The 25571-nt window shown below is 56.9% G+C and overlaps 1 protein-coding gene across 2 annotated transcripts in view; it reads right to left on the minus strand.

Moving 5' to 3' along the window:
- The window catches only part of AJAP1 (adherens junctions associated protein 1), a 38511-nt gene extending 15246 nt beyond the window's left edge, over positions 1 to 23265 (minus strand). The window contains exons 1-2 of one of the 2 annotated variants that reach the window (XM_064397492.1): positions 22948 to 23265; positions 5775 to 6451 (exon numbers count right to left, since the gene is read on the minus strand). In XM_064397492.1, coding sequence (XP_064253562.1) covers positions 5775 to 6451; positions 22948 to 22976 — 706 coding nt within the window. In that variant the 5' untranslated portion in view covers positions 22977 to 23265. Of the gene's footprint in view, positions 1 to 5774; positions 6452 to 6690; positions 7309 to 22947 lie in introns of those variants that run through there. The other variant, XM_064397491.1, reaches the window with a different exon arrangement.
- Between the last annotated feature and the right edge of the window lie 2306 nt (positions 23266 to 25571).

Below are 25571 nucleotides of genomic sequence, written 5' to 3' on the forward strand. Positions count from 1 at the left end.
TGGGGCACCCTTTGAGAGGGGAATGCCTTGTAAGGGACATAAAGCACCCTGGTGGTTGAGGTGAGATGGACAGAGATGATGCCAAGGGCAAAGCAGTATTTTATACAAAGCCCTCAAAGCCCAACTGGATGGAGGAAGGGGACTTGGAAGATAAAATCAATAGCTCAGAGAGCAAAATCCTCCTCCTCCAGTGTAGGAAGCTGCCTGGCACAGCCATAACTCCCCATGAGAGCCTGTGCCCCCAGAGAGAGACCCCAGGAGCAGGGATTACAGCGCCTGGGTTTTGTTTGCTCATCTCCCCGGCAAAAGCTCCGATCCCAGCGGGTCACAGAACCCGGTGGCCGTGTAATTACACGTTATTAACCGTGGAAGCAGGGAGCTGCAGGGAGGGCAGCGGCGGGAGCGCGGGGAGGGACCCCCTCTCACCTGCCAACGCCTCAGCCCTGCGAGGGCTCCCCCTGCCAAGGCTTTTACCAGGCAATTTGACGCAGTGACCATTTAACTGGAGGGTAATTACAGGAGAAGTATTTAATGGAGCCGAAAGTGTGTCCAAGCCTCTGCGCTTCTGCTAGTGCAGCAGAATTCCGCATGCCGCCTGCCAGGAGGGAAAGCTCTTCAAAGGCGCTCTCTGAACCCGCGGAAATGCTGAAATATCTCTGGGTTTTTCCACTCTCGTGCCATCCGTGTGCACTCTGCTCTCGCTGGGGCCTCTAAATCCCCCCGGTGGGGGGAGAGGGGCCACGGAATCCCAGCAGGCAGCACAACCCAGCTCCCGATTCCCCACATCCTGGGCAAAACCCCAATCTTTTCGGAGCAAGCCAATGCCAGGGCTTTTTTTTCCCCTATCTGTTATTTTAAAGACCATATATTTGCTGCTGAGATGAAAGTGCTGAGGTTTGGCCTTTCTGGCCACCTTTTGAAACGGCTCCCGGACAGCTCTGCATCAATGGAATTAATTCCATGAGAAAATCCATTCGAGACTAATGTCTTGCTACTGCAGGAGCGCGCCGTGGCAGCGAACAGGAGATATAAGCTCTTAATTAAAAACAAAGAGAACCTCTATCCCCCAAGGCCTTTATTTCAACAGCTCTGGTTAGGGAGCCTGTATTTTTCATTTTCCCAATAAAAACAGCTATGAGCTGCAACTCTTTGAAGACCCTCGTCAAGGCCTTGAAGCTGCATAAAATTAGAAAAAGGAGAAAACAACTCTATTTCATTTGAAAGGGAGAAGACTGGAGTTACTCTTACAGGCCAGATAACAGCTATCCCCACTCTCCTCCCACACTTATGCTGTGTGGATCTCCCCCTCCTCAGTCCTGCCATGAGTCCCTTTCCTCTGTTCTCACAAGCCCTGAGCACCAGGATGCCAATGCCTCCTCCTGAGCATTGTGGAGATACTGGGGCAAAGCTGCTGGACTCAAGAGGCTTTACAGCTTCCCCAGCCATCAGAAATCACATCTGAGCCCCAAAAACCTCATCCCCTGGCAAAGCTGCTTGCGGACAGAACAATTCAATCAGGAGCGTGGTGTGGCCTCCCTGCTGCCACCGCCGGCCTTTCCCAGGGGGGATCAGCCAGATTTGGCCGTAACATGAACCTACTGCTGGTTAATAGCTTGTAAGGAAAATAATTTACAAAAGCCACAAGGGTCTGATACAGGGGAAGAGACACTGCAAAAATCTTGAAAAGCCTTGTTACAGTACACGGGCAGTTCTTCTGCTGCCCAATCCAACCACCTCGGCTCTGCTCTTCCCAACACCTTCTTGCTGGCAAAGCTGAGGTCAGCAAAGCTGCTTGGTTTTTCACCTGGTAAATCAGTGATCTCTCTGAAACCCAGCCCAGGGAGTGCTAGTCATCCTGAGGTGAAAATGCAGCTTTTCAGCAAAAAAACCCACCATGGTTCCTGGCAACTTCCTGGTATTTTGAGCTGGACTGATGAAAGAAATAAAATATCTTCCCGCTGCTGCTGCTGCAAAATGTTTTTGCCAAGAAGGAAAATCCTGGAGGTTTATGCTAAATACACTGGGACTTATCTTCTCAGGTGTTACAGCAAATATCAACGAGCAATAAATACTTGGAGAGCAGCAGAGCAGAGTTTCTGGCTCACCGAGAGGCACGTGGGAGGATGTGCACAGGCACGTTCGCCATCCGCGCATCCCGGGGAGTGTCCCGAATCCCTCGTAGGGAGAGCTCAGCTGACAGCTACTCTGGCTTCCACAGTCATCCTCCACCCTTCAGGAGAACTGCAGCTGATGCACGGCCCTCCAAGGGATCCTTCGGGCAGCTCCCAGGAAGGGTAACCGTGGTGCCAGCCCAGGAGACACCCCAGCTCCTTCACCTCCTCTCCGTCCCCGAGCTGTGGCACCACCCCACGCCTTGGCACCGTGGATCAAAGAGGCAGCTCCATCCTCACTGCCCAGGGTTTTCTTTTAAACACATTTTATCTTTAATTAATTCCTTTGAAGCTTTTTGCATCTACTATCTCCTCGCCTCCAGCCACCCCCTACTGGACCCTCTTTCTGGAGGCAGGGTCATCACCAGCGGGAAGCAACGCCTCTGTTATTATTTATTCCTGACACACTGCCAGCTGGAGGTGGGGAGAGGTTACCTGGGGCCATCACCAGCTCAGATCCAGCTGCCAACACCCACATGGCCCCAGGAGAACCCCAGCCCTGGGGAAGGGGTGTCCCTGAGCACCAGCTCTGCCACAAGCTCACAGACTGCGGTGCCAAATGCGCCGCGACCGGTCATCAAACACCACTAAGAGCAGCAGACAGCACATGGAGTTTTCTGCCTTATAAAGCACTTAAAGGTTTAATTAAAGACGGCTTTATCCTAAAGCTCCTGAAAGGAGGCTCAGACAAACCAGCGAGTGCAATTCCTGCCTTGCCCTGACAGCTCTGATTCATTCCACTCTTCTCTGCTTTGGCTGAGGCTGCGGGACCCGGGGATGCTCTGCCTTGCTGGAGGAGCCCAGCCCACGTGGAGAGTGCCCGGTGAAAGCTCCTCACAGCCCTTCCCACTTGCAGCATGCTGGAATTTTAATTATTCCTCTCTTTCCCTGCTCCAGAGTAAAACGATTATGACAGCCCTGAAGAAGGAAGCACATTTTTGAAAAGCACAAGCATAAACTACGCCTGGGTGAACATCTTGCATGCCCAGCTGATGCCAGCAGTACTGTGCTGCATGGCAAGGGTGGCATGGGGACAGGAACACCTGAGCCACAGGTCACCTGAACCCCCACAGCTGCACCCACTGGGACAGCGCACGCTCGGCTCAGCTCTCATCCCAAGCATTACCTGCCATCACTCCTCTGCTGCCTCTCCTGCCTCTGAGACGAGTGATTCCTATTCCAGGGGAATTTTTTAAGCTTGTTTTTGCTGTCAGCGACTCACGGAGGCATTGTTTCTGGCTTTTTTCTCTCGCTCCTCAGCGAGGAGGAAGGGGGGCGAGAGGATGATCTGACAGAGCAGAGCTGCTCCCATTGCTCATCTCAGTGAGCACTGCTGCCTCTGCTGAAGTGAAGTGGGCCTTTTTACCACCCTGCATGCACCCCAAGGATCCCACGGTCCCACACAATCACCAGGGACCCAGAGGCAAAGCACAGAGGGATACAAAACACGGCACAGGAGGGATATGGGGGCAGCAGCCCATCAGCAGCCACCTGCCCTGCTGGAATCCAGTGCGGGGGATCTGCGTGGCTCCAGAGCCCTGGGACAGCTCTGCCAGCTCCTGTGGGTGCCACACACAGGTGGTTCCACCCTGACCCCCCCAGGCATGTGCTGGGGACAGCTGAGGGACCAGAGGCAGCGAGAGCAGCACCGTGCCCACCGCGGGCTCCCGTCAAGGCGCCTCACCGGACGGGGACTGGCAATGCTCACTGAGGCAAATAAACCGTACAGGCGAGTTACCTCATCCTCATTTGTAGCCATATGTTTTTCCCAGCAGAGAACAAACACTTCCAGCCGCTACAGCTTATATAACAGAGTGGAGCAGGGCTGGGAAGCTGCACGGCTTCGCACAGGCGCCGCACCAGCAAAACTGGCACGGACCCTGCTTTGAGACAGCGCCGGCTGCTCGCTCCCAAAACGCTGTCCCGAGGCTCGGCAGGGGCACGGAGCTCCCACTGGGAGCTCTCGTGGGTGCTCAGCCCCAGCACTGGAAGGAAAAGCGGATCTGGACCTCAGGAGGTTTTCAGCTGAGGGTGGATGAGCTGGGATCAAACAGGGCCTTTAGACCCGGGAAGAAGTTTATCGCATTCTCTGCTTGAAGAGAAGTTAATTAGCAAAAACTCTGATCATGGAGAAAGCCCCTAATGAGAGCTAAAGCCTGCAGATTAAAGCAGCTGGCCCCCTGGGAGCTGCCAGGGCTGCAGCTCCCGTTGTTCTGGGGCCACGCAGGGCAGGACAGCAGTGGTGGCACTGGCAGGTGGGTGGCATCACTGCCAGCTCAACTTCGCCTAAACAAGGCAGCCCACTCCAGAAAGTCCCAGAGCCCCAGCACATGCCAGGAGCCATCCTCCCACAGCTGGTGCAGGCAGAAGGGCTCCTGCAGCTGGCTGATGGCAACAAGTCCACTGGACCCAACCCTCCTGGAGGATGCCACTGAGGCCAGAGGTGCTGACCACAAAAGTTCTGGGGGGAACAGGCTGATGGTCTCATCATACAGTGAAGCAGCAAAAGCCTCAGCCCATATCAATACTCCCTCGCTGATCTATCCAGCCCATTTCAGGGTTTTGTAAAAGGTGTGTAAAAGGCTGGGAGTTATTTTTCGGCTATAAATAACCCCTTTAAGTCAGGAACAACATCCTGGTTGCATCGTCTCTTTTTGCCAAGCAGGGCAGGCTGGATAAATTAATTGGGATTAAGATTAGGCCGTAAAATTCCTTTTCATTTCGACTAGAAAATCGCAGTGGGCTCAAAGCAGTCGATGCACAGTGAGTAAATTCTGTAAACTATCCACCGGTATCCCACGGTTTAATATCAGCAATAACAAATATAATTTGCAATAAATGGGAAGCAGCTTTCCCATCCATGTCCACGCAGCAGCCAGCGCTGGGGGAAGGCATTGCTGTGCCGAGCGTGATGCTCAGCGCGATTACGGGAGATGGGCTGTGGATGGAGACCGTAATGGGAAAACACAGCAAGTGGCTGCAAAACGCCTGGGATAAAAGCGATAATCAGCGCTGCCGTTCTCCTCCGAGCGCCTGTTTAATGTCACACTAACTCCTGTCCCAGGCAGCGCTGCCACCGGGACACTCGGAGCTGGTGCCAGGGCCACGGCTCAGCTGCAGCTGGGGGTGCCTGGGGCAGCACTGGGGCAGCCACTGCTCCTGGGGAAGGATTCACTGGTGGGCCCCGGGCTGGCAGGGTGGGCAGCAGCCAATTCCAGCTCACTCCTTGGCTGCTCCACCTCTGGGTTTCATCTCCCAGGGGAATTCACGGGGGAAATGCCACATGGGAGGCTGCCCAGCTCCCAGTGGCACCCCATCTCCTGAAGGTGAGGCCTGGAGAAAGGCTTCTGGCCCCGCACTATGAGTTCCCAGAGGGTGGTGACAATGGGAGCATGTCCCCACGGGGCTGAGGAGGGTGGTGGCAGCTCGTGGCCACGTGTGGCAGGTCAGGAGTGACGCCCACCCTGGCAGCAGCCAGCCCGGCAGCCTTGGAGCAGCTCCCAGCGGGACGCTGCTGGAAAAGACGAAACACGCGGGACACTCGGTGAACCCGCCAGCCCTCCTGACGTCCCCGCCAGCCCGCTGTCCCCCGGCAGACCCTACCTGTGCTGTCCCCCAGCCCGCGCGGCGGCCGAGCATCCTTGCCCCCGCTGCTGTGTCCGGCGGCCGGCTCGGCGGTGCTGCCGCGCCCGGGGCTGCCGCGGGGCCCGTCCCCGCCTGGCACGGGGGCCGCGGTGCTGGCGGGCACCCGGGGCGGCGTGGCGGCCGTGGCAGAAGTGGCAGCGGCGGCAGTGGTGGCGGGGGTGGTGGCGGCGGCGGTGGCGGTGGCGGTGGTGGTGGTGGCGAAGGCGCCGGGCAGCGTGCTGCTCTCCAGCGAGTCCTCCTCGCCCGTGGGGCCCCAGACGATGACCTCGGGCAGCGCCGTGGGTCTCCCGTCCCGGGGGGCGAAGCCGCGGCCGCGCAGGTGCCGCCGGCCCCTCCGGGAGCGCGGCCGGCGCGGGGGGCGGCCGGCGGGCAGGGGGGCGGCGGGGGGCGGCCGGCGGGAGCGGGGTCTCTGCAGAGGGGGCGCGGGGCCGCAGGTCCAGGGGGGGCCGGGGCGTTGGAGCTCTTCCCCCACGCCCCACAGCGAGCCACGGGACAGTCTGTGCCGGAGCGCCGGCCGTGGTGAGAGCTTCCCCGCGGTGCCGGTGGTGGCGGGGGGCTGGCAGCTGGCGAGGTCCATGGCTAGGTGGAACATGGCTATTAAAATCCAAGCATGGCTTCCGAGCGGGCAACCTGACCTGTGGACAGATGGGGATGGTGTTAGAAGGGCAGTGGGACAACCCCGCTCTCCATCTCGGTATGGCACGCCCTAAATCTCTGAGCCCAGCCACCCAAAACATCCCCCAGCTCCACGGTTGTCGTTGTCCTCCCTGGTTCTCCAGCCACAGTCCCCCAGAATGGCATCACAGGGCATGCTGCACCCCCTCCCCCTGAAAACTGTCATCACCAACACGGCAGGCTGAGGATCCCCACTCACAACTGTGACTTTTCAGTTGGTCTGGGAATGATGGGAATGACCTGAGGATGGGTTCTACCAGGAAACACCCTGAAGGAGCGGCCAGTCCTTGCTTTGCCCAAACTCAGCCCTTTTGGATGAATGATCCAAAGCAGACGGGTCAGTGGAGCTCCATCAGCACCAGCCTTCACTGCAGGGACACTGAGATGCAGAGAGCCCATCCCTTGCTTCCCAAGCCCACAGGCAGCATGATGAATGCCTCAAAGGGCTGGAGCAGAGTCTGTGGGCTCTCGTGTTTGCACGTGTAGCCCATCTCCCACTGTGGCAGTCACCCACGCCACAGCAGGAACATCCTCCCTCGGCACATCCCCTCCCACGGCGTGGAGCACCCAAGCTGAACATGACCCTGCAGCACAGGCAGGGCAGGAGGAGCAGCCCCTTTTGCTGCCCTTTCTGCCACAGAGCAGCTGGAACACCCCTGAGCTGCTGGCAGCTTCAGCAGCTAGAATTTTGCTTTCATGTCACCGTCACGTCACGACATGTCACAGCCCTCTCCCTTCCCGAGGCTCTGCTCCCCTCATGCCTCCTCTACGATGCTGCCCCATGTAAAGCAGCAAGAAAATCTCTGATAGGCAAATTTCTGTTCCCTTCTCCCCCACTACCCCCCCACCCCAGGAAAAAAAAAAAAAAATCATTAGGCCAAACCCCAAAAATCTTTACTCCATTTTACTTAGCTTTTACACGAGCAAGACTTTTGTCGAACTCAGCAGGAGTTAATGAGAGCTTTACATGGCTAAACGGGCTAATCCTCTGCAGCAGCGCCCGCACAGTCCTTGGGAGCACGACAGAATGTGCATCTGGTTGACAGAAGCATTTGTACACTCCCTCTGTGCGTGAGCAAGCGAAGCTAAAGGAGCTGACCTGGATACTCCCAGGCACAGGCTTTTTCTGCTCAGAGGATCTCTGCTTTTTTCCTAATTGGGTATTTTTTCAAAGCGTAACAACATTTATTTTGGGGAGGGAGAAGGCAACGCAAGGAAAGAGCGCAGAAGGAGAAAGGGAAGAGCCAGAAACAGACAACAGAAACCAAAATAGTTCAGGCTGGGGGAGGAAGGATTTCAAGGCTTCAAAAAAACCACAAACCACCCAAACCGTGGTGGTGGTGGGTTTTTTTGGAGGCCGACAGAGTGGTGGCAGCACGAAGAGTGTCCCCCACGTGCTGTAGCAAATTCTGTGCTTCCACTGGTGAGGAGCCACAAGCTCATCCTCCAGCTGGACCATCAAGCACAGACTCACCTTTGCAGTGCTCAGGATCACTCCTGTAGCATGCCAGGCTTGATTTCAGCCTCTGCCCAACTCCACAACATCACCTGAAATGTCTCCTTGCAAGGAAGGAAAGGAGCTGGGCACCTCCTGACACGTCACTCACTCCAGGTGCCACCTCTCACACTCTCTGTGCCCACCCCCAGACCTCATCCCCTTCCCAGCTCTCTGTGTTGCCCACACTCAGAACTTTCATGAACAGCTGCTGAACAGAGCAAGGGAAGATGTGCCCAGCACAAACTTGGTGCTCGCTGCACCCCAGCCACTGCCTGGAAACTTCTGAACACAAAATGCCAGTCCTTGGTACTTGGGATTGGCAGCTCACAGGAAAAACAGATATTCCCCTTGCTCCCATCTCCTCCTGTCTCCCTGTGACATTTCAGGCTGCACAGTGGCAGTGTGAGCTTGCAGGGGCCTGCTCCTGCAGAACCTGCCCGACACAGCTGCATCATTCACAGCAGCATCAGGAGGCTGTGTGGGCAGAGGCAACACCCAGCCCTTGTCTTGCCCTGGGTCAAGCTGGAAATTTGTGTCCCAGCGTGGCCAGGCAGCGCTGGTGACACCCAGGACACCAGTGTCCCTCAGTGCTGCCCAGGTCAGAGGCTCTGGCATGAGGATGGACACAGTAGGGGACACCCAGAGGGGGCAGATCCCGCTCTGCCCCGGGGACACCTTGGGGAAGGTGTCCCCGTCAAGCGATGCCACCCTAGGGGCTGTCACCCCAGGAGCGTCCTCCTGGCCACCACGCCGGCTGGCATGTCCCCAGGAGGTGGCTTCAGCGGCAGGAGCAGCCAGCCCGGTTACCTCGGAGGAATTTTGCGTGGCGTGCGATCTTCTGAGGGCTTTGCAACAACAGATAAGAGCAAGTGTCCTTCAGAATAAATAGCAGCGTGTAGGAGTTGCCGTTGTCCTGGCAACGCAGCGTGATGTGCCCGGCGCGGCGGCGGGGATGGATGCGGCAACGCGTGGCGCGGCCAGAGGCAGGACCACCCGGCCCTCCCCTGCTCCCCCACCCCAGCACCCTGCCAAGGATCCAGCGGGAGCGACACGTCCCCAAGGACACCCACGGAGCGAGGACACATCTCGCCCGGATCTCCTGCCGCCTCGTCCTTGCCCCAGAAAACCCGGGCTGTCCCAGGAGAGCCCGCTGCGGCTGGCACGGCACGGCCCGGCCCGGCACAGCGCCCCGGGAGTCCCGGGCAGGCAGGAGAGAGCACCGCCGGCCTCTCGGGAGCGCCGGCACAAAGTCACCGCTGCTCGGAGGCCGGGAGGGCGTTCCTGCTTTGCCGAGACATCAAACAGCTCAAACACTTCTCCAGCGGCACGAGCCGCTCCTCGGGGACGGCAGAGAGGAGGCAGAGCATGCTGAGCTGCTCCCAGGGCAGGGGGTAGCTCCCTAACTGCACCCAGAGAGGGGCTCTGGGGTAGGGAAGGGAACATCACCCAGACCCACACCCATCCATCTGCCTGGGTTTGGGGGCACAGAGCCAGCCCTGGCTGGAGGCAGGGCCAGAGGGATGCGTTGGGCAGGGCTGTGGTTACGCTCCTCACTCGGGAATCACGGCTTTCCTCACCCCCCTACAAGCGCACACAACCTATTTTGCAAAGAAATTTGAGGAGCGTGGGCAATTTTCACATTACTTCTTTTCCCGTCTTGGAGGTGAATGGGAATGTTGTCCCAAAATACTGCTCAAACTCCAGGAAAAACTCAATAAAACTCTGAAACTGGGTTAGATAAAGAAACACAGAGTGGATATATTTGAGATAATGAAATCCTGTCCTTGATCTCCTCATCTGAGGCCTTGGCTCCCACCAGCCACAAATCCGCTCCCCTGGCTCCACGGATGGTGAGGTGGGAAATGAAACTCCTACAAATATTTACCTGCAACAAGCACAAGGGCAGATTTCAAGGAAACTGCTGGGATAATGACACGGACCAGGCACACCAGGCACTCTGGGACTATTTCCTGAGCCAATCCAAGCCCATCCCAGTTTCAAAGGCGACGGAACAGTGAATATTGCACTGGAGCCGCCACAGCCTCCCCACCCAATGCATCTTTCAGAGTCCTCCCCTGTATGAAAACCCTTCCAGAATCTTTCCAGGTGCAGCTGTGTGCTTTGAAGAGGAGGACAGTTGGCACTTGATGTGAAAGAGATTAATTTCGAGGATGCTGGAGGACGTGAGCTCACCATGGTCCTCGGCAGTGGGGAAGAGGCTGCTGTGGCACTTGGCACTACTGTGCACCAACCTCCACGTGCAGGGAGGGAAAGCAGGAGCATCCAGCATGGAGTGGGACAGAACAACCCCTGCCCCAAGCCTGGGAACCCTCAGGCGTGGCAGCAGCTCAGGCAGCCCTGATACTGCAGACAGGACATGGATTAATCCAGCGCACCCGCTGTGCTCCCAGAACCCCCCGGCTCTGGTAATGTGTCTGAAAATTAACTGGGATCACAGCTCTGACAAACATCAAAACACCACCCGTCAGCACTAACCCACTTCCCCAAAGCCTCAAAGGCTCACTTGAGTGCAGTCCCTTTCATAAGGTCCTTTTTTGCTCTCCAGCATCGGCCCCTTTCTCCCATGCCTGTGGAGACACTTCACAGGAGCATTAACTGTAGAATAGGCTGATTTTTAATGCAGAATTATACAAATGGAGCCATTCTTCCATTTCATGCCTCCTGTTAGGTAATCTATCGGTATTGCACGGGGAATCAAGGTTATGTCCTTGTTGGGGTGATTTACGAACTCTGAGCATTTCATATCTCCAAACACCAAGCGAGGCAGGCACAGAAATATTCCTGTGAATGCCTGGAGCAGGAGCCGTGGTCAGAGAGCTGGGGTGATGTTTCCTTGACCCAGGCAAGACAAGGCAGGCAAGCAGGCACCACGCTCTAGGAAAAGCATCCTTGGCAGCGCGGCTGCGTGTCCTACAAAGGCATTGGGAGCAGGGCAGGTTATGAGAGAACACACAGAAACTCAGTGGCTCCACACGGAATAGAACGAGGCCGCTGCATCCCAGTGGGTGACTTTCACACTGGAGCAGGAGGAAGAGGGGAAAACTTCAGTGGCAGATACTTGGCCCGCGATTGTGTGTCCTCGCCGAGGTGGGGACTGCAGCCGCCGCCGCAGCCGCTCTCCTCTCCGTCCCGCTGTCCTGTGTGATGATCCCTGCAGTGCAGAGACTGTCCTTTGTTGTCACACTACCAACCATCACCATGGAAATGGAGCATCGCCACTCTGCACTCTGGGCTGGGCCGGGACTCTCCCCAGGGCTGGGAGCAGGGGAGATGCACCATCCCGTGTGAGGGCAGCATGGATGAGTGCCAAAAGGCATGTGGCAAGTTGTGACACAGGATCAGCAGGTGACCTTGTGGACCACTCCCACATGGTGCCCACCATGTCCACCCCACACCCCAGGCATCAGCAGCACCATGGAGACCTCTTTCCTGAGCCATCTTCTGTTATGGGAGGAGTTTTTCTGATCCCAGATCCTATGGGAAGTGGGAACATACAACACACTGTGCCATCTGTAGCCCCAACTTCTTCCCAGATAATTATAAATTTGTGAAAATATGTCTGCCAAGCTCTTTAAAGCCAGGACTGGGACTTATGGCACAAAGGCTGACACACAGTAGCACCTAAGTAAATTAAATGTGCCACATCACTACCTATCTATATTACAGTCCTGAGCTTCAGGATTACCGACTAATAAAAGTGATATTTAAAACAAGTCCTAAGTTCCTCCGCTGCCCCCTTCTCCCCACAAGTAATTAAACTGACGCCGCTTCCCGCAGCGGAGGGGATGGGATTTATCATGGAGGGAAATCAGCAGAGGGTGAAATAGGTTGAATCCTCCCCGCCACGCTGCTGCGGCCAGGCAGACAGCAAACACCCACTTCCCTGGGAAAACGGGGCAGAAAGAGGTTGGGTGGGGCTGGGAAGCCACGGTGCCCCCCAGGATGGAAATGCCAGGATGGACAGAGCTGGATCCATCCCTGGCTGTGCTTCTGAGAGGGGGGCAGGAGGGTGGCCGTGGCGGTGGGAGCCACTCGCTCTTCTGCCTCTGCCTTGAGCTCACCCAGCTGCAAATAAACAATTTTACCATTTGAATAGCCGCGAGTGCGGAAGGCATAATTAATACCCAGCGGTACCGTCAGCCAATGTGCTGATGCGGGAGGTGCAGCCCCTGCCAGCGCCGCCAGCGCTCAGCTTCGGCTCCGCAGCGCCGGCCCCGGCTGCTCTCGCCTCCGGGCCCGTCCTTCGCCAGAGGCAGAGGAAGGGCAGAGCCCCGGTGCTGGCACCTGGGGCTGGTGCTGGAGCCCACCAGCGCAGGACTTCTCTGGTGCATCCCACACCCGCATCATGGGAAGAGGCAGGATGTGGCAGAGCAATGTGGGGGAGAGCAAAAAGGAGCAGGCAGAGAGCAGGCCCGTGTGGCATCGCTGCAAAGGCAAGAGCTGTGCCCAGCTGCTGCCAAAGTTGAGCCAGCCTTTAACCCTGAGTTTCAGGTTCAGTTCCCATTTTCAAGTATTTTAAAAGACACTGTGAGGACAAAAGGCCCAGTGCCTCCAGCCAGCCTGAGGATGAGTGTGAGAGCTAACACACTGAGCTGGCCAACACTGTCCATTATGGTCACCCCAGCTTAGCTCGCTCTAGAGAGGGCAGGACATCTGCTTGAGACAGTTTTCCCTCGTCTTCAGGGGTTATTTCAGACAGGATTTGAATAAAGTGCCAGGGTGGGAAGCTCAGAAGTCTGCGTGCATCTTCAGACAAAAACATGCCTCTTAAAAAATTTCTGTGCAAGACCAGTACTCTGTAATTTGCCTGCCACCGCTCTGGCAGCAGCAGCTCTGAGCCCAGTCTGGCTCCCCTGGGAAGACTCAGAATGCTGCAGGTTCATCTGCCAGTGTGGCGAGACAGGTCCCAGCCAAGCCAGAGGATAAACTGCCTTGAGTCCTCCCCAAGGAGGTCAACAGAGTGGCAAGCTCAGGCCCTGCATGCCAGGGTACTGCTGGAGCATTCCCCCTGGCAAGGCAGAGTGTGGGTGCTCCTGGAGCATCCCTCCCAGTGGGCATGGGGCAAGTACCACTGGAATATCTTCCTCCAGCAGCACAGCCTGGGTACCACCGGAGCACCCCACGCAGTGGGCACAGCCTGGGTACCACCAGAGCATCCCCCACAGTGGGCATAGCTTGGATAACACTGGAGCATCCCCTGCAATAGGCACAGCCTGGATACCACCAGAACATCCCCCACAGTGAGCACAGCCTGAGTACCACCAGAGCATTCCCTTCAGCACACACAGCATGGGTACCACTGGAGCATCCCTCTTAGCAAAAATGGGGTGGGTACCACTGGAGCATCCCTCTTAGCAAAAATGGGGTGGGTACCACTGGAGCATCCCTCTTAGCAAAAATGGGGTGGGTACCACTGGAGCATCCCGCCCAGCACACGCAAACGTGAGTACCACCAAAGCATCCCTCCCAGCACACAGTGATGGCACTGCTGGAGCATCCCTCTCAGCACACACAGCGTGGGTACCACCAGAGCATCCCTCCCAGCACACACAGTATGAGTACCACTGGAGCATCCCCCTCAACACACACAGTGTGAGTACCACTGGAGCATCCCTCCCAGCACACACAGTGTGAGTACCACCAGAGCATCCCTCCCAGCACACACAGTGTGAGTACCACTGGAGCATCCCTCCCAGCACACAGTGATGGCACTGCTGGAGCATCCCCCTCAGCACACACAGTGTGAGTACCACTGGAGCATCCCCCTCAGCACACACAGTGTGAGTACCACCAGAGCATCCCTCCCAGCACACTGATGGCACTGCTGGAGCATCCCCCTCAGCGGGCACAGCACGGCCGTCGCTTCCCCCGCCGCCGCCCCAGCCAGCAAACACTGCGTGCATTTAGCGTGGCAGGGCCGGACAGTGGGGTGTTTCATCAACCCAGCAGCGATAACACTCGCCTTTTGTCCCTCCTGGATAAAGGGGGTTTGTGAGCACTGGCTTTCCAGCCCAAACTGGCACCTGTCGCCAACTTACCCCACTCGTCCCCCCCTCGAGTTCCGCAGCAGCCCTGGGGACCAGGCAGCAGCAAGAGCTCCAGCTCAGACACAACTTGCTGGGAAGTTTCAGATTTCCAGATCCACCAAAATCTTGTTGAAGAGCCACAGTCTCAAGCTCTGCTCTTGCTGGTATTAAAAACAGTCCATAAACCTAAGGCAATCAGGGTTTTCCCCCCAGTTTTAGCTTCTACCTAAGCCTCCTCGTGTGTTCCATCTCCTCATGCACAACACAGAATCTCTGCCCGGCTTTACATGCTGCTGGTGACCTGGCACACAAGACAGTGCTGCCTTCTCCCATCCCCATCACAGCAGCAGAAATCACTCCCCCATGTACCAAAATCAGTCTGCTGAGGGAACAGGACTGCAACATACGTCGGAGCACATTAAAACCAGAGCTTAGAGATCATCCCTGGTGTTAGTTAATGCTGCCCACAATAAATAAAGCCAGCGGCTGAGCTGAGTGGCTCCCTGCTGTGGACACAGGCACAGGCAGGACAGTGCGCTTCCCGAGAGCCACCATCCAATAAATTTTGCTTTCCCTGCTTTGCTCATGAGTTTTCTTCCATTGGCACACATCTGCCTCCTGCACAATCAATGGCAGGGTGATCAGGCCTCCCCCTCGGATAAAAGGATGGCACTGGTGTGACCAAGCAGGATGCAAAGCCTGGTGATGTTGGATGGGACAGGATGGAATGGGATGGCCTGGCATGGCATGGCAGAAAAAAAATCTCAGTGGGGAGAACTGAGATGGCAATAGTCTTGCCAGATCCCAGACCGGAGGGAGCCTTAGGAAGGGTTTTGTTCCTCTGAATACATATCCACAAAGTGATTTCAACAGATAGCAACTGAGTCAACCCAGCCCTTAGCTCTGAAGGACCTACAGTGAGGAAAACCATGGCACAAATCTATGGCTTATGCTGCCCTTCAACCTCAGCGCTTTCCAGATAAATAACCCAGCGCTGATCGTATTTTCTAAATGAATGTGCTCAAGCATGTCATTACAATGAAAGCAGGAAACGCTTTGATCTAAAAAAAAATTAGTTGGCTCAATACATCTAAAGTAGCAGCTTAACAAGCTTTAAAGCAAAACAATTAAAAGAGGTCTGTGGTGTCTTTGTACCACAGTGTGTCTTGGCGGGAGCTGCGCATCAGAGCCCACTGTGGTATCCGTATCAATGGGAAACGCCTCCAACCATGGAACACATCCAGGGAGAAAATACCTCATCATGGGATTTTTAATGATGACCTCACAAAGCGCTCCGCTTTCCCAGGAGAAAAGACAAGCCTTGACCCCCTGGAAGCATCTGGATGACCAGCATGGGACCCAGCCAACCCTTCCCCATAGCAGAGGCTGGATGTCCACACAGGGAAGTCCAGGTCTAAGCCAGGTCTTCCCTCCTGCACCGCGATCTCCAGGTGGAGCTGCTCTCAATTCACCCTGCAGTGACTGAGATCTAAACCTGTCTTTCTCCTGGGAAGTCCCTGGCAGCCCAGGGATGCACAGCCTGCCCGGAAACCTCAGCAGCCATCCTCAGGAATGAACACAGGGAACACGTCAATAATTTCAAAAGCTCCATAAACTCTAACAGAAATGGAGAAGATGAGAGGAGTGAAGACTCTGAAAGCAGAAAGAGGAACAGATGGCTTTTATGGAGCAAGAAATACAATAGGAAAAAATGGAGCAGCAGAGCTCTCTTTGAAGGTGTGAAACGTCAGTAGGGAAGCCTGGAGAAAGCCAAGGCCCAGGAGCTGGGAGCTCAGTGCAGGGCACTGCATTGCCCAGCCAAAGCTCTGGCTGGTGGGCCTGGGGAGCTCCTGGCCCCCTGGCTCCTGAGACAGCACTGGTTCAGCCCAGCCCCACCACAGGGACATCCCGCTGCCAGAGAAGGGTCAGCGTGACACACAGCATGGAGAAAGAACAGCCCAAAAAGATGATGAAAAAGCCAAGCTAAAATAGAAAGCAAAGGCAGCGGGAATGAACTCCGGGGCAAAGACTCTTGATCCTGTCACAGAAAGTTCTAAATCCCTTTTAGTACCAAGCAATTTCTTTTCTGTGGAGAAGAGCTGTTCTTCCTGCCATGGCTATCTCACTGTGCATACAGCAACCAGGCAGCTCACAGGCTCTCCCACTGCAGCCACGGCAAAATCCTGATGGATCAGTGACGATGAGGATTTGCCTCCAGCACCTCAAGAACACTGTGCCATTGGGGGCACAGCCCCTTGAAGCCCAACTGCCAGTGTGTCAGGGATCACTGTGCTCTGCATCTCATTAAAAAAACCCAATAATCCCCTTTGCGAGAGAGATTAAACTTTTGCAGCATTATCTCCAATGGGTTGGCAGCAGGGGATGACCTCCTGCATTCCTCAGTATCTCAACTTCCTTCAAAGGCACCTGTGCCAGCAGCCTTACTTCCATCCTCATCCATCAAAATTAGCAAAATTGATTTTGCCAGAGAATATGTCACTTTGACAGGAACCCAGAGTAAATCCTGAGTGTGTCACGTCAGATGATGCTGAGGTAGAGCCTCTTACAAAGACAAGAAACAAGAAGATGAATAACTCATCCTTATCCTTTCCATGAAAAACTTCTTAAAAGAAAACCCATGAATGACAGATACTTGTAGAAAAAAAGGTTGATTCATTTTGGGAGTTCTTTCTAAAATAACACTTGCCAGCATCCGGAACGGTCACACTTTCCCTACACGAACGCCCCGCCGCCGCGGACTCAGCCAAGCTTTGGCTCTGGCCGGGAAGAGGCAGAGCCAACCACGCTCCCGGCGGGATGCGCGGCTTCATCTCCTGGCATTCATCACCCACGTTCCGGTGGGTCCTTAAGTGGATGTCCTCGTCCATGTCAATTAACTGATGCTTCATTACTCGAGTCCTGCAAAGGGAGCAGAGATGCTATCGCAGGCGCCGGGAGCAGGGCTGGGGTCACGCACGGGACTCAGGCAATTACAGAACGCGTCCCTGAGGAAGCCACGTGTGCTTGTGCTTGCTAGGCAGGCAATTCCCAGGGGGGACAACCTGGGCTGCCCCCGACCTTGTCACATCTTCAACCTGAATGGCGTGCAGTCAAGTGGCAACATCAATTAGCGGCATTTGCTCTCACCGGCGCCTCGAACGCGGCTGCTGAGCAGCGAGTCCCCAGCCTCCCCATGCTGAGCACAGCAGCTCTACACAGCTCCTCAGCTGGCATCACCCCGCCACATTCCTCGTCTATAGGGCTACAAAACACAGCTGGAATTTCTCCTGACCATGCTGCAGAAGAGGCACAGCCAAAACAGTCATGGACAGGAGCCATCAGTTCTCACCAAGCTGTAGCTGAAAGCCACAAATCCGCCCTCCAGTGTGGCACAGCGCAGTCCCACATGTGCTGTGTTGCCATTATCCTGTGGCACACGGTCACCCCTCTGCCAGCACGTCCCCATCTCCACAGTTCTCTTGTGCTAGAGCACGTGCCCTCTGGTGAGCTCCAGTTTTTCCACCTCAATCATCCAGACTTGCCTCTTGGAGGAAGCGCCTCGCCGCTCCCAGGCTACGTGCTGTTTTTGAAGCAGCTTCTGCTCAGCCTTTATTTGGAAGTCAGTGGAGCTGGCAGTGCTGGCATCACAGCCAGGCCAGCAAAGCTTCACCGCTCCTGCCTCGCCACAGCTAAGCCTCATTCCATGGATGCTTCAGCCAGGGTCCGGAGCAGCTCCGCAGCCAAGGCGCTGCTTCTCCTCCCTGCCAGCTTCTGCAGCAGGAGCTCAAGAGTCCTTTCCATACCCACAGAGGTGCTTTGCCAGGGAACATCTTCTGCTCCCAATGGCTCTGGCTCGTGGGGACACAGCAGCCATTGGCAGCGGGGACACAGTGCCCCTGGGATGCTCCAGCACTGCTAGGAAAGCAGAGCTGCTGAGAAAGACCTTCAGAGCAAACTTCAACAAAAAATCGTCGCATGTCAAAGCGTATCTCCTGCCTACGCATCATTTCCAAGTCACAAGGAGACATTTTGCAGATCGGAGTTGGAAATGAGCACTTTGTGAATGACTGGCTTTATTTATTTCTATAAGTCCTCAGGCGAGTCCCAGTGGGTGTTTGGCCCCCTGCCCCAGGCACCCAGTGCCTGCTGACCCCACCCCTGCTCATCTCCATGGAGCTGCTCATCCACCTCCAAGCAAGCTGGGCTGTTCCTCGTTTTCTGGGTGTTGCTTGGGACCATAAATGCCAAATCTCTCAGCACTGATGGGAGGACACTCCCACACAGCTGCACTTGGGGCAGGTCTCCACCCTGCTCCTAGAGCATCACACCCAGCACCCCTGGCCCCATGTGAGCACCCACGGCACAGCTCCCAGCCCTGCCACCACACCACAGGCAGTGTGGGCGCTCTGCTCCAGCTTGGGCAGAGTTTTGAGAGTACTGGGGGTGATGGAGCCAAAATGCTCATCGGTCCCCACTGTGTCCCCAGTGAAGGAGCTCAGCACTGCTCTGAACGGAGGCTTTAGTGCAGCTTCGCCTTACAGAGCCGCCGAGGCCAGAGAAAGTAACTGATAAACCCAGAAAGCAGAAGAGATTCAGCATCAGACAAAACCTCATTTCACAAGGAATCCTCATAAAACCAAATTAATGTTGAAGGATGAAGGCAGGTAAACCTCCCACGGTTAAGTTCAGGCCACTGAGACTCAGTTTAAATCTCTCAGCAGTTCTGATTTAATCAATGCATTTCCAAGTGAAATTAGATGAAGTACATCTCCATCACAGGAAATTATATAAGCTATCAAAGTCTGTAGGTGCAAGTCCCAGTAAAGAAGAGCCACAGGAAATATTCATATCAATTCAAATTCCATTTTTAAGGAGTCACTTCAGGTCCAGAGTTTAACATTATTTTAGTGAAAAATATCACTCTAACGAAAACAGTGAGCCAAGGCAAGGAAGGGCCAAGCAGCAGGTTTGGGAATAGCCCTGCATAACCCACAGTGACTGCTGGGATGCTGGTCTGTGCCAGGAACCCCCTCCCAGCAGCACCACCCAACGTGGGAGGGAAGGAAGATGGAAGGGAGGAAAGATGGAAGGAAGAACAGAAGTAAAACCTCTTTGTTTTAAAGGAGGGGGTGAAAGCACCAACAACGTCACACCATCCACTGATCCACCCAACACACCCAGCCTCCAGGAATTATCCTGCTACAAGTGTTGCTATAAAACCCAAACTCTCTTGGGCTTGAACTGCTGTTGCCCACTTGGACACCAGCAGCTTTCAAGGAGAACAACAGGCACCACAACCCAGAGCAGAGCAGCTCCTGCTCCTCCTGCTCAGCACACTGAGGTTCCAGTAATCTTGGTAATCTTTCCTCCCAGTCCTTCTCCCATTAGCTATATTTAAAGGCTTAGGCATGCATACATTTTCATAATAAACCTCAGAGCTGCTGGAAGTTCCATGGCTTATTCCCACCCTATGGAGGTGCCCTTGGGGGCCTGTATCCATCCATACCTACAGCCACTGAGGTAAATAAGCCATGCTGGGACAGCCTGAGGATCAGATTGGGTGAGGGAAGGTGGGAACACGGCTGGAGATCTGTCCTCCGCCTGGCTGCCCTTCCCTGTTTCACTCTGGGCTCTGAAGGAACATTAGCAACTCCTTCTTTCCAGCAGATGACCATTTTGCACGGCAGAGCCAAGCCGTGGTGCTCCGGCCGCGGGAGCAGCTGGGCCGGCAGCTTGCCCGTCCCGTGTCCCGCCTGCCCAAGGCTGGCACAGCAGCTGCCACGCGGGGCAGCCCCCAAGCAAGTGGCAGCACCACCACAACTCCCACCTGCCACCCCACTGGAGACACCACAAGGGCGAGGCGGTGGCTCCGGTGTTATTGGAACAATTATTCACGCTCTGGGAAAGCGGCTGCCGGAGCCCCACGCCGCTCCCCTCTCGCCTCATCTGGGAAATTGCTGCCAGCATGGAGGTACAAACCACTGCATAAAAGTGCAGTTTATTCAAGCATTATTGTGCCTGTTAAGTATCATAGCCAGTGACACCAGATGAATTTCTGTGGCAATCAATCCACCCGGGAGCAGCAAGCTCAGCCCCTGTGTGGATGCAGGATGAGTAAGGACTCCTCAGTGGAGGCCATTAACTCCCACTGCTTACTGCTCTCATTACTTCCCAGACTGCAAGGCTTGCATCTTTGACGAGCGGCTGAATCTACATTTGACAGTGTGAACCTGATGGGTGAAATTCATGGAAAATGTTTGCTTTGGCAGTAAGTACAAGGCCCATAAAGTTTCCACGGAGCCAATGTGCAAGGATGTATGCTTTTAATGAGTTGCTTTTATACAATCGCCGAGAAATTGCAAACGGTGGTTTTACTCCTACTGCAAATCACTCCAGAGCTCAACGCTGTAAAAACCGTGGCATATTGTTTAAAACATTATATTCATGCTATGAATATATGGAGGGGAAGTCCTCGGCAGCGCTGGCAGCCTGGCACGCTGCAGAAAGCTGACGGGCGCAGGCACTGACGCAGGCGTGTGCACGCACACGTATGTCTGTGCACACTCAGGGAGTGACAGAGCCACTGCCACCTCCCAAAAGAACAGATTTTGCCCCGCAACACCCACACCTGCCAAGAGCAGAGCGGGGCTGGAGCATCGCTGGGACCTCGCAGGGGCTTTCAGGGCAGCGCTGCTCGCTCAGCCCCGCTCCGAACCGGGGAGCGGCAGCTCCCCTTCATCGAATAATTCTGAGGATGCAGTTGCAAAGGTCCTGCCCTCCCCGGCAGAGGAGCGCAGCTCGCCGCGAGGTCAGGCACTGCCACCGCCCCGGGCGAGAGGGATCCGACTTGAAAGGAGCAGCACGGTACCATCTCCCCGCCGCAGGCAGCCGCTCCAGGCACAGGCTGCGCGGGGTGAAACGGGCGCTGCAAAGCTCCACTGCTTCTCCTGAAGCTATTTTTCTAGTAGTCTTCGAGAAAATGAGGAGAAATGACATGGGAAATGTCAGAAATAAAGCCAGAAGCAATTAGAGTAAGAGAGAAGGGAGAGCAGCAGGCAAGGTTAGCAGTAAAGTTATCTCTTATTAAAAATAAAACACGGAGGGACTGGAAGCTGATGAGGTGGCAGAAAGGACAGCCCGGTGCTGGGGATCCAGGATGCACAGCACAGAAATTCGCAAGGCAAATGAATCGAGGAGGGAAGCAAGCAGAGGGCTCCTGTTTCCATTGCTAAACTCTCCTCAAAAATAACAAAGCAGAGGGCGTCCTCTGTTCCCAGGATTACAGCCTTCTGCCGCGCCAGCCCCGGGAAACGGCCCTCCAGCTCCTCTGGGCTTTCACCTGACACGAAATAAATCCAAACGCGTGGCACCCTGAGAAAACCCTCGGGTGCTTTCGCCGGGAGGAATTCCTAAGGTCACTACATCACCACAGCCTCTGTCCTTCCCGCACGCAGCAGCGCATCCTCGGCTGACGGACGGACAGACAGACATCTCCAGCGGCAGCGGGAAGGTGCTCGTGTGCCCGGGCTGTCGGGGTGCACCAGCCAGGGGCACGGGACAAAGAAGGGGGGCACAGGCAGCCAGCTCGCCACGTGCCCCTGGAATATGCGGCGCGGCACGGGAGCGTAAAAGAGAGGCCAAGGGCCTCCCCCAGCTGCTCAGCACAGACAAAACCTCAGTTCAGGTTTCACCCTCCAGGGCTCCATCCACAGCCCGGACAGAGGGACAAAGCCTCCAGCGATTCCCACGGGTGGCAGACAAAGGCTTCTCGCATCTCCACTCGCCGTCCGTGGATTCGGGGGGCCCTGCCTGCCTCCCTCCGTGCCCCCAAGCTGCAGCCGTGCTCTGCCAGAGCGCAGGGGCGCGGGGGGCGGCGCGGGCTGATGGGCTCCCCGAGGTGCTGCGTGGGGGCTGCACCCACCATCCACTCACTCCGCAGCCCCCCTGCCCACGCAGTCCTCCTGCTCGCCAGGGAGCAGCCACAGGGCCCGCTGCGAGCTGCGGGAGCGGGGTGGCCGCTCGGGACTGCTCGCCTTGGGACCCCTCTCCCCAGCAGCAGGTGATGCGCCGGGTCCACCGTCCCGCTCGGTGGAGGGAGGTTTGGGGTTTGACCCCCGCACAACACAACCGCTCAAACCCAGGGCTTTCCAAATAAAAAACCGGGTTGGGGAGAGCAAAACAGATCGTGGATTTCACTTTTCCTTAAGGTCTCACTTGTTTAACCCGCTGCTGCTTTCACTCGATGCCACAGAGATGGGCTCAAATCACCAAAAGCCAGGTACTGCTGGGGCTCCGGGGCCGCACACAGGCAGGGGCCGGGGCCAGGGCTTTCCAGCCACAGCACCATGGAAATAACAAGATTTCGGCTCAGATGACTTCGCAGCGGTAATGAAAATGTGTTACGTAACACTTTGCCTCCGTCTCCTCTGCTTTGCAATTCTCGATTAATCTCCCAAACACATCCATCCATCTATCCGTCCATCCATTCATCCGTCTATCCATCCATCCGTCTATCCATCCATCTGCCCCCGCAGCCCGGACGCCCCCCCAGCCCCTTCCCCCGAGGGCCCCCGCCGGGGCGGCCAGGGGGGGAGCGAGCAGCCGGCGAGGGGACGCTGACCGCGGATCCATCTCCTGGGCAGGGCGGGCGAGCGGGGCGGGGGAACCGGGTGGGGGGAGCCCGGCACGGCGCGGAGCGCGGACCGGCCGCCTCCCCGGGCGCCGGCAGCCGCCGGCTGCACCGTGCGCTTCCCGCTCCGCTTGACACACCGCTCTCCATCCCGCACCCCACTCCGCTCCCCAGCCCTCTCCCCGCTCCAAGTTCGTGCTTTAACTCCGCCGCTCCCCGAGCGCGCCCGGCGGCGGGATGCCCTAAGCGCCGACCGGCGGGGCCATCGCTCCCCGGTCCTACCTGCTTCCCGGGAGCCGTCGCATCCACATCGTCACGTCTCGGCCCGGCCCGGCCCGGCCCGGCGGGGCTCAGCGCCTCAGCGCTCCATCCGGGCGCGCCGCCCCGCGCCCGCGGCGGCGCTCAGCGGCGGGGCAGGCGGCGGCCGGCGGGGCGGGCATGCCCGGCGGCGGCGGCGGCGAGGACGGGGGGTCTGTGCTCCGGTGCTCCGGTGCTCCGGTTCTCCGGCCCCTCAGCGCCGGCGGGGCAGCTGCGCGCCCGCGGAGGCTGCGCGCCCCATGCGCGGCTCGGCTCGGTGCGGTTCACCGGGGCTCGGCACGGCTCGGCTCGGCTCGGCGCGGCTGGGCGCGCGCGCGTCTCTGCGCGCACCCGCGGGGCGGGGGCGGGGGGCCGCGGCGCGGGGAAGTTGCGCGGGGCGGAGGCGGGGGCGGAGCGCGGCCCCTCCGCGCCGCGGCCGAGCGGGGGTGGACCCGGCTCGGCACCCGCGCCCGGACCCGCTTGCCACTCCGTGTCCGCTGGGAATCGCCGGGCAGTGCCGGGACCCCGCCGGGGAGCGGCCCGTCCCTGCCCGGGACGCCGGCTCCGGCAGATGTTTCCCCCGCCGGAGAGCTTCTTTCCCCGGACCCCGCGAGCAGCCGGGGTCCGGAGAGCGAAGCCCCCGCTCCGGCGGTGGGCACTGGCCCAGCGCGCCCCGGGACCGCGGTGTCGCCGCGCGGAGCCCCGGTGTCCCGTACGGCCCGTCCCCGCCCAGCGGGCAGCAGGGGAGTGCGGGTTCGGTCCGTGCTTTGCGGGCAGGGCGAGGGGTCCCCCGCAGCTCGGCAGCCCCGGGGAGCCCCGGGCCGCTGCTCGGTGGAGCGGGCCCGGCTGTTTCTGCAGCGGGCTCCACCAGCCGGCAGAGCGGGCATCCTGCTCCCGGAGCGGGCATCCCGAGCCAGCCCTGGGAGAGTTTCCATCCCGGTCTGCACAGCTGGCCCGCAGGTACAGTGCCGGGCCAGCGGGAGCGCGGATCCGCCACCGCCTCCTCGGGCCCCCGCACAGAGAAATACGCAGCCACCACCGAATTCCCTTCGGCTGGAAGTGCCTTTTGTGCTGTGCTCGCCCAAAGACAGCCGAGCACAAAGGGGAGCGTGCGGGGAGAGGCGCTGGTTATTTTGGGAGGTGTTTCATCAGAGCCTGATGCGTTTTCTCTCTTTCCGGGGGTGCTGCCAGTAAGGAGCGACATTATTCCTGGTGTACTGTAAGAAAAGTGTGTCTCTCCAAAGCCGAGCTGCTTTTCTGTTCAGCTGCTGCAATAAAATAAGTTTTTGTATGCATTCGGGGATAGATTCTTCAAAGCTGCTCCTGGCTACGAGCGAGGAGCAGAAGCGTGGTGCACAGAGCCAGCACTGCTGGGGTGTCCCTTCCCAGGGACAAGCCACCTGCAAGGAAGGGGCACACCAGTGACCATGGCTTGCTCGGCTCTGAACAGTCACAGCAGAAAGCAAGGCTTGTGTAAAGATGAGTCTCTGCTGTCTTTCTGACTCACTGGGTTTCTTTTTTGCCTCCAGAGAAAGTTATTCCTCAGAGAGAAAATCTTCCTGTGAGCAGGGCAGCTGGATGGAAGGTCAGCACTGTCCCTTGGACACCTTGCCAGCCCCTGCTGCTCAGTGTGCTCCCGCTGGGGGGGCTCCAGCTGCTGTAGAGGTGCTGTAGTTCAGCATCCAAACCCCCACGTTCCTCCCTGGGAGCTGGGCTCCGGGTCAGAAGGAGCCTCGTGTGGGAAGGATGAAATGTCAGGGGCTGAACTGTGGACCAGCTTCTGCTGGGAGGTGGCAGCTGCCTGGGGAACAGACATCTCCCATCCCAGCCCAGCCCAGGCAGAACCAAGGCTACAAAAGTACCTGAATAATGGCCAGGCTGTGCTTGGTTTTCACTAAGCACAATCCTCACCTGTTGGGGTGGTTAGGGCTTGGTTCCCTCACAGCCACCGGTCAATCCCACCCTCGGTGGTGCCACTGTCCCCTCCTCACCTCCTGGAGTGAGACAAACTGGCTGTGGCTCTGTCAAATCTGCCTCCAGGAGGGAAGGAGCCTCAAGCCCCAGGGTGTTCACTACCAAAAATCCCATGATCACAATGCTCACAGCTGCTGATTAAGGCAGCTTAGGCACAGAGAGGTAAAAAACCCCAGGGCTGACCTGGGCACACCTTCCTAGGGCTGCATGTGCAAGGACTTGAAAGAAAGCTCAGCTTTATTGCAAGCCCATGGACTTTATCAGCCATTAAACCCAGCTCACTAACATGAAAGATCTTGAGAGAGAAGAAGGGAAGAGCATGTGATTGTTTCTTAAGAGGCTGAGAGAGATACTGGAACGCAGTTAAGTAAAAGACACTCAATTAAAGCTTAAATAAACCCAAACAAGCAAACGTTAATGGGAGCTATCTTGTATCTCAAATAAATCCTCTTAACTCAGCCCCACTTAAAAAAATATTATTTCCCCATTTGTGCCAAGTGTGTGGAGCTCAGGGACAATTGCAGGGAGGACATTGCTGGGGATCTGGGGGCTGGCAGTGCCAGGGTTGAGCTTCTGAATTTTTAGCTATAAATATCTGTTCTAATATATACACCACGGTCAGGCAAGTGACTGCA

Source organism: Passer domesticus, chromosome 22, assembly GCF_036417665.1.
Source record: "Passer domesticus isolate bPasDom1 chromosome 22, bPasDom1.hap1, whole genome shotgun sequence".
NCBI classification, from domain to species: Eukaryota; Metazoa; Chordata; class Aves; order Passeriformes; family Passeridae; genus Passer; species Passer domesticus.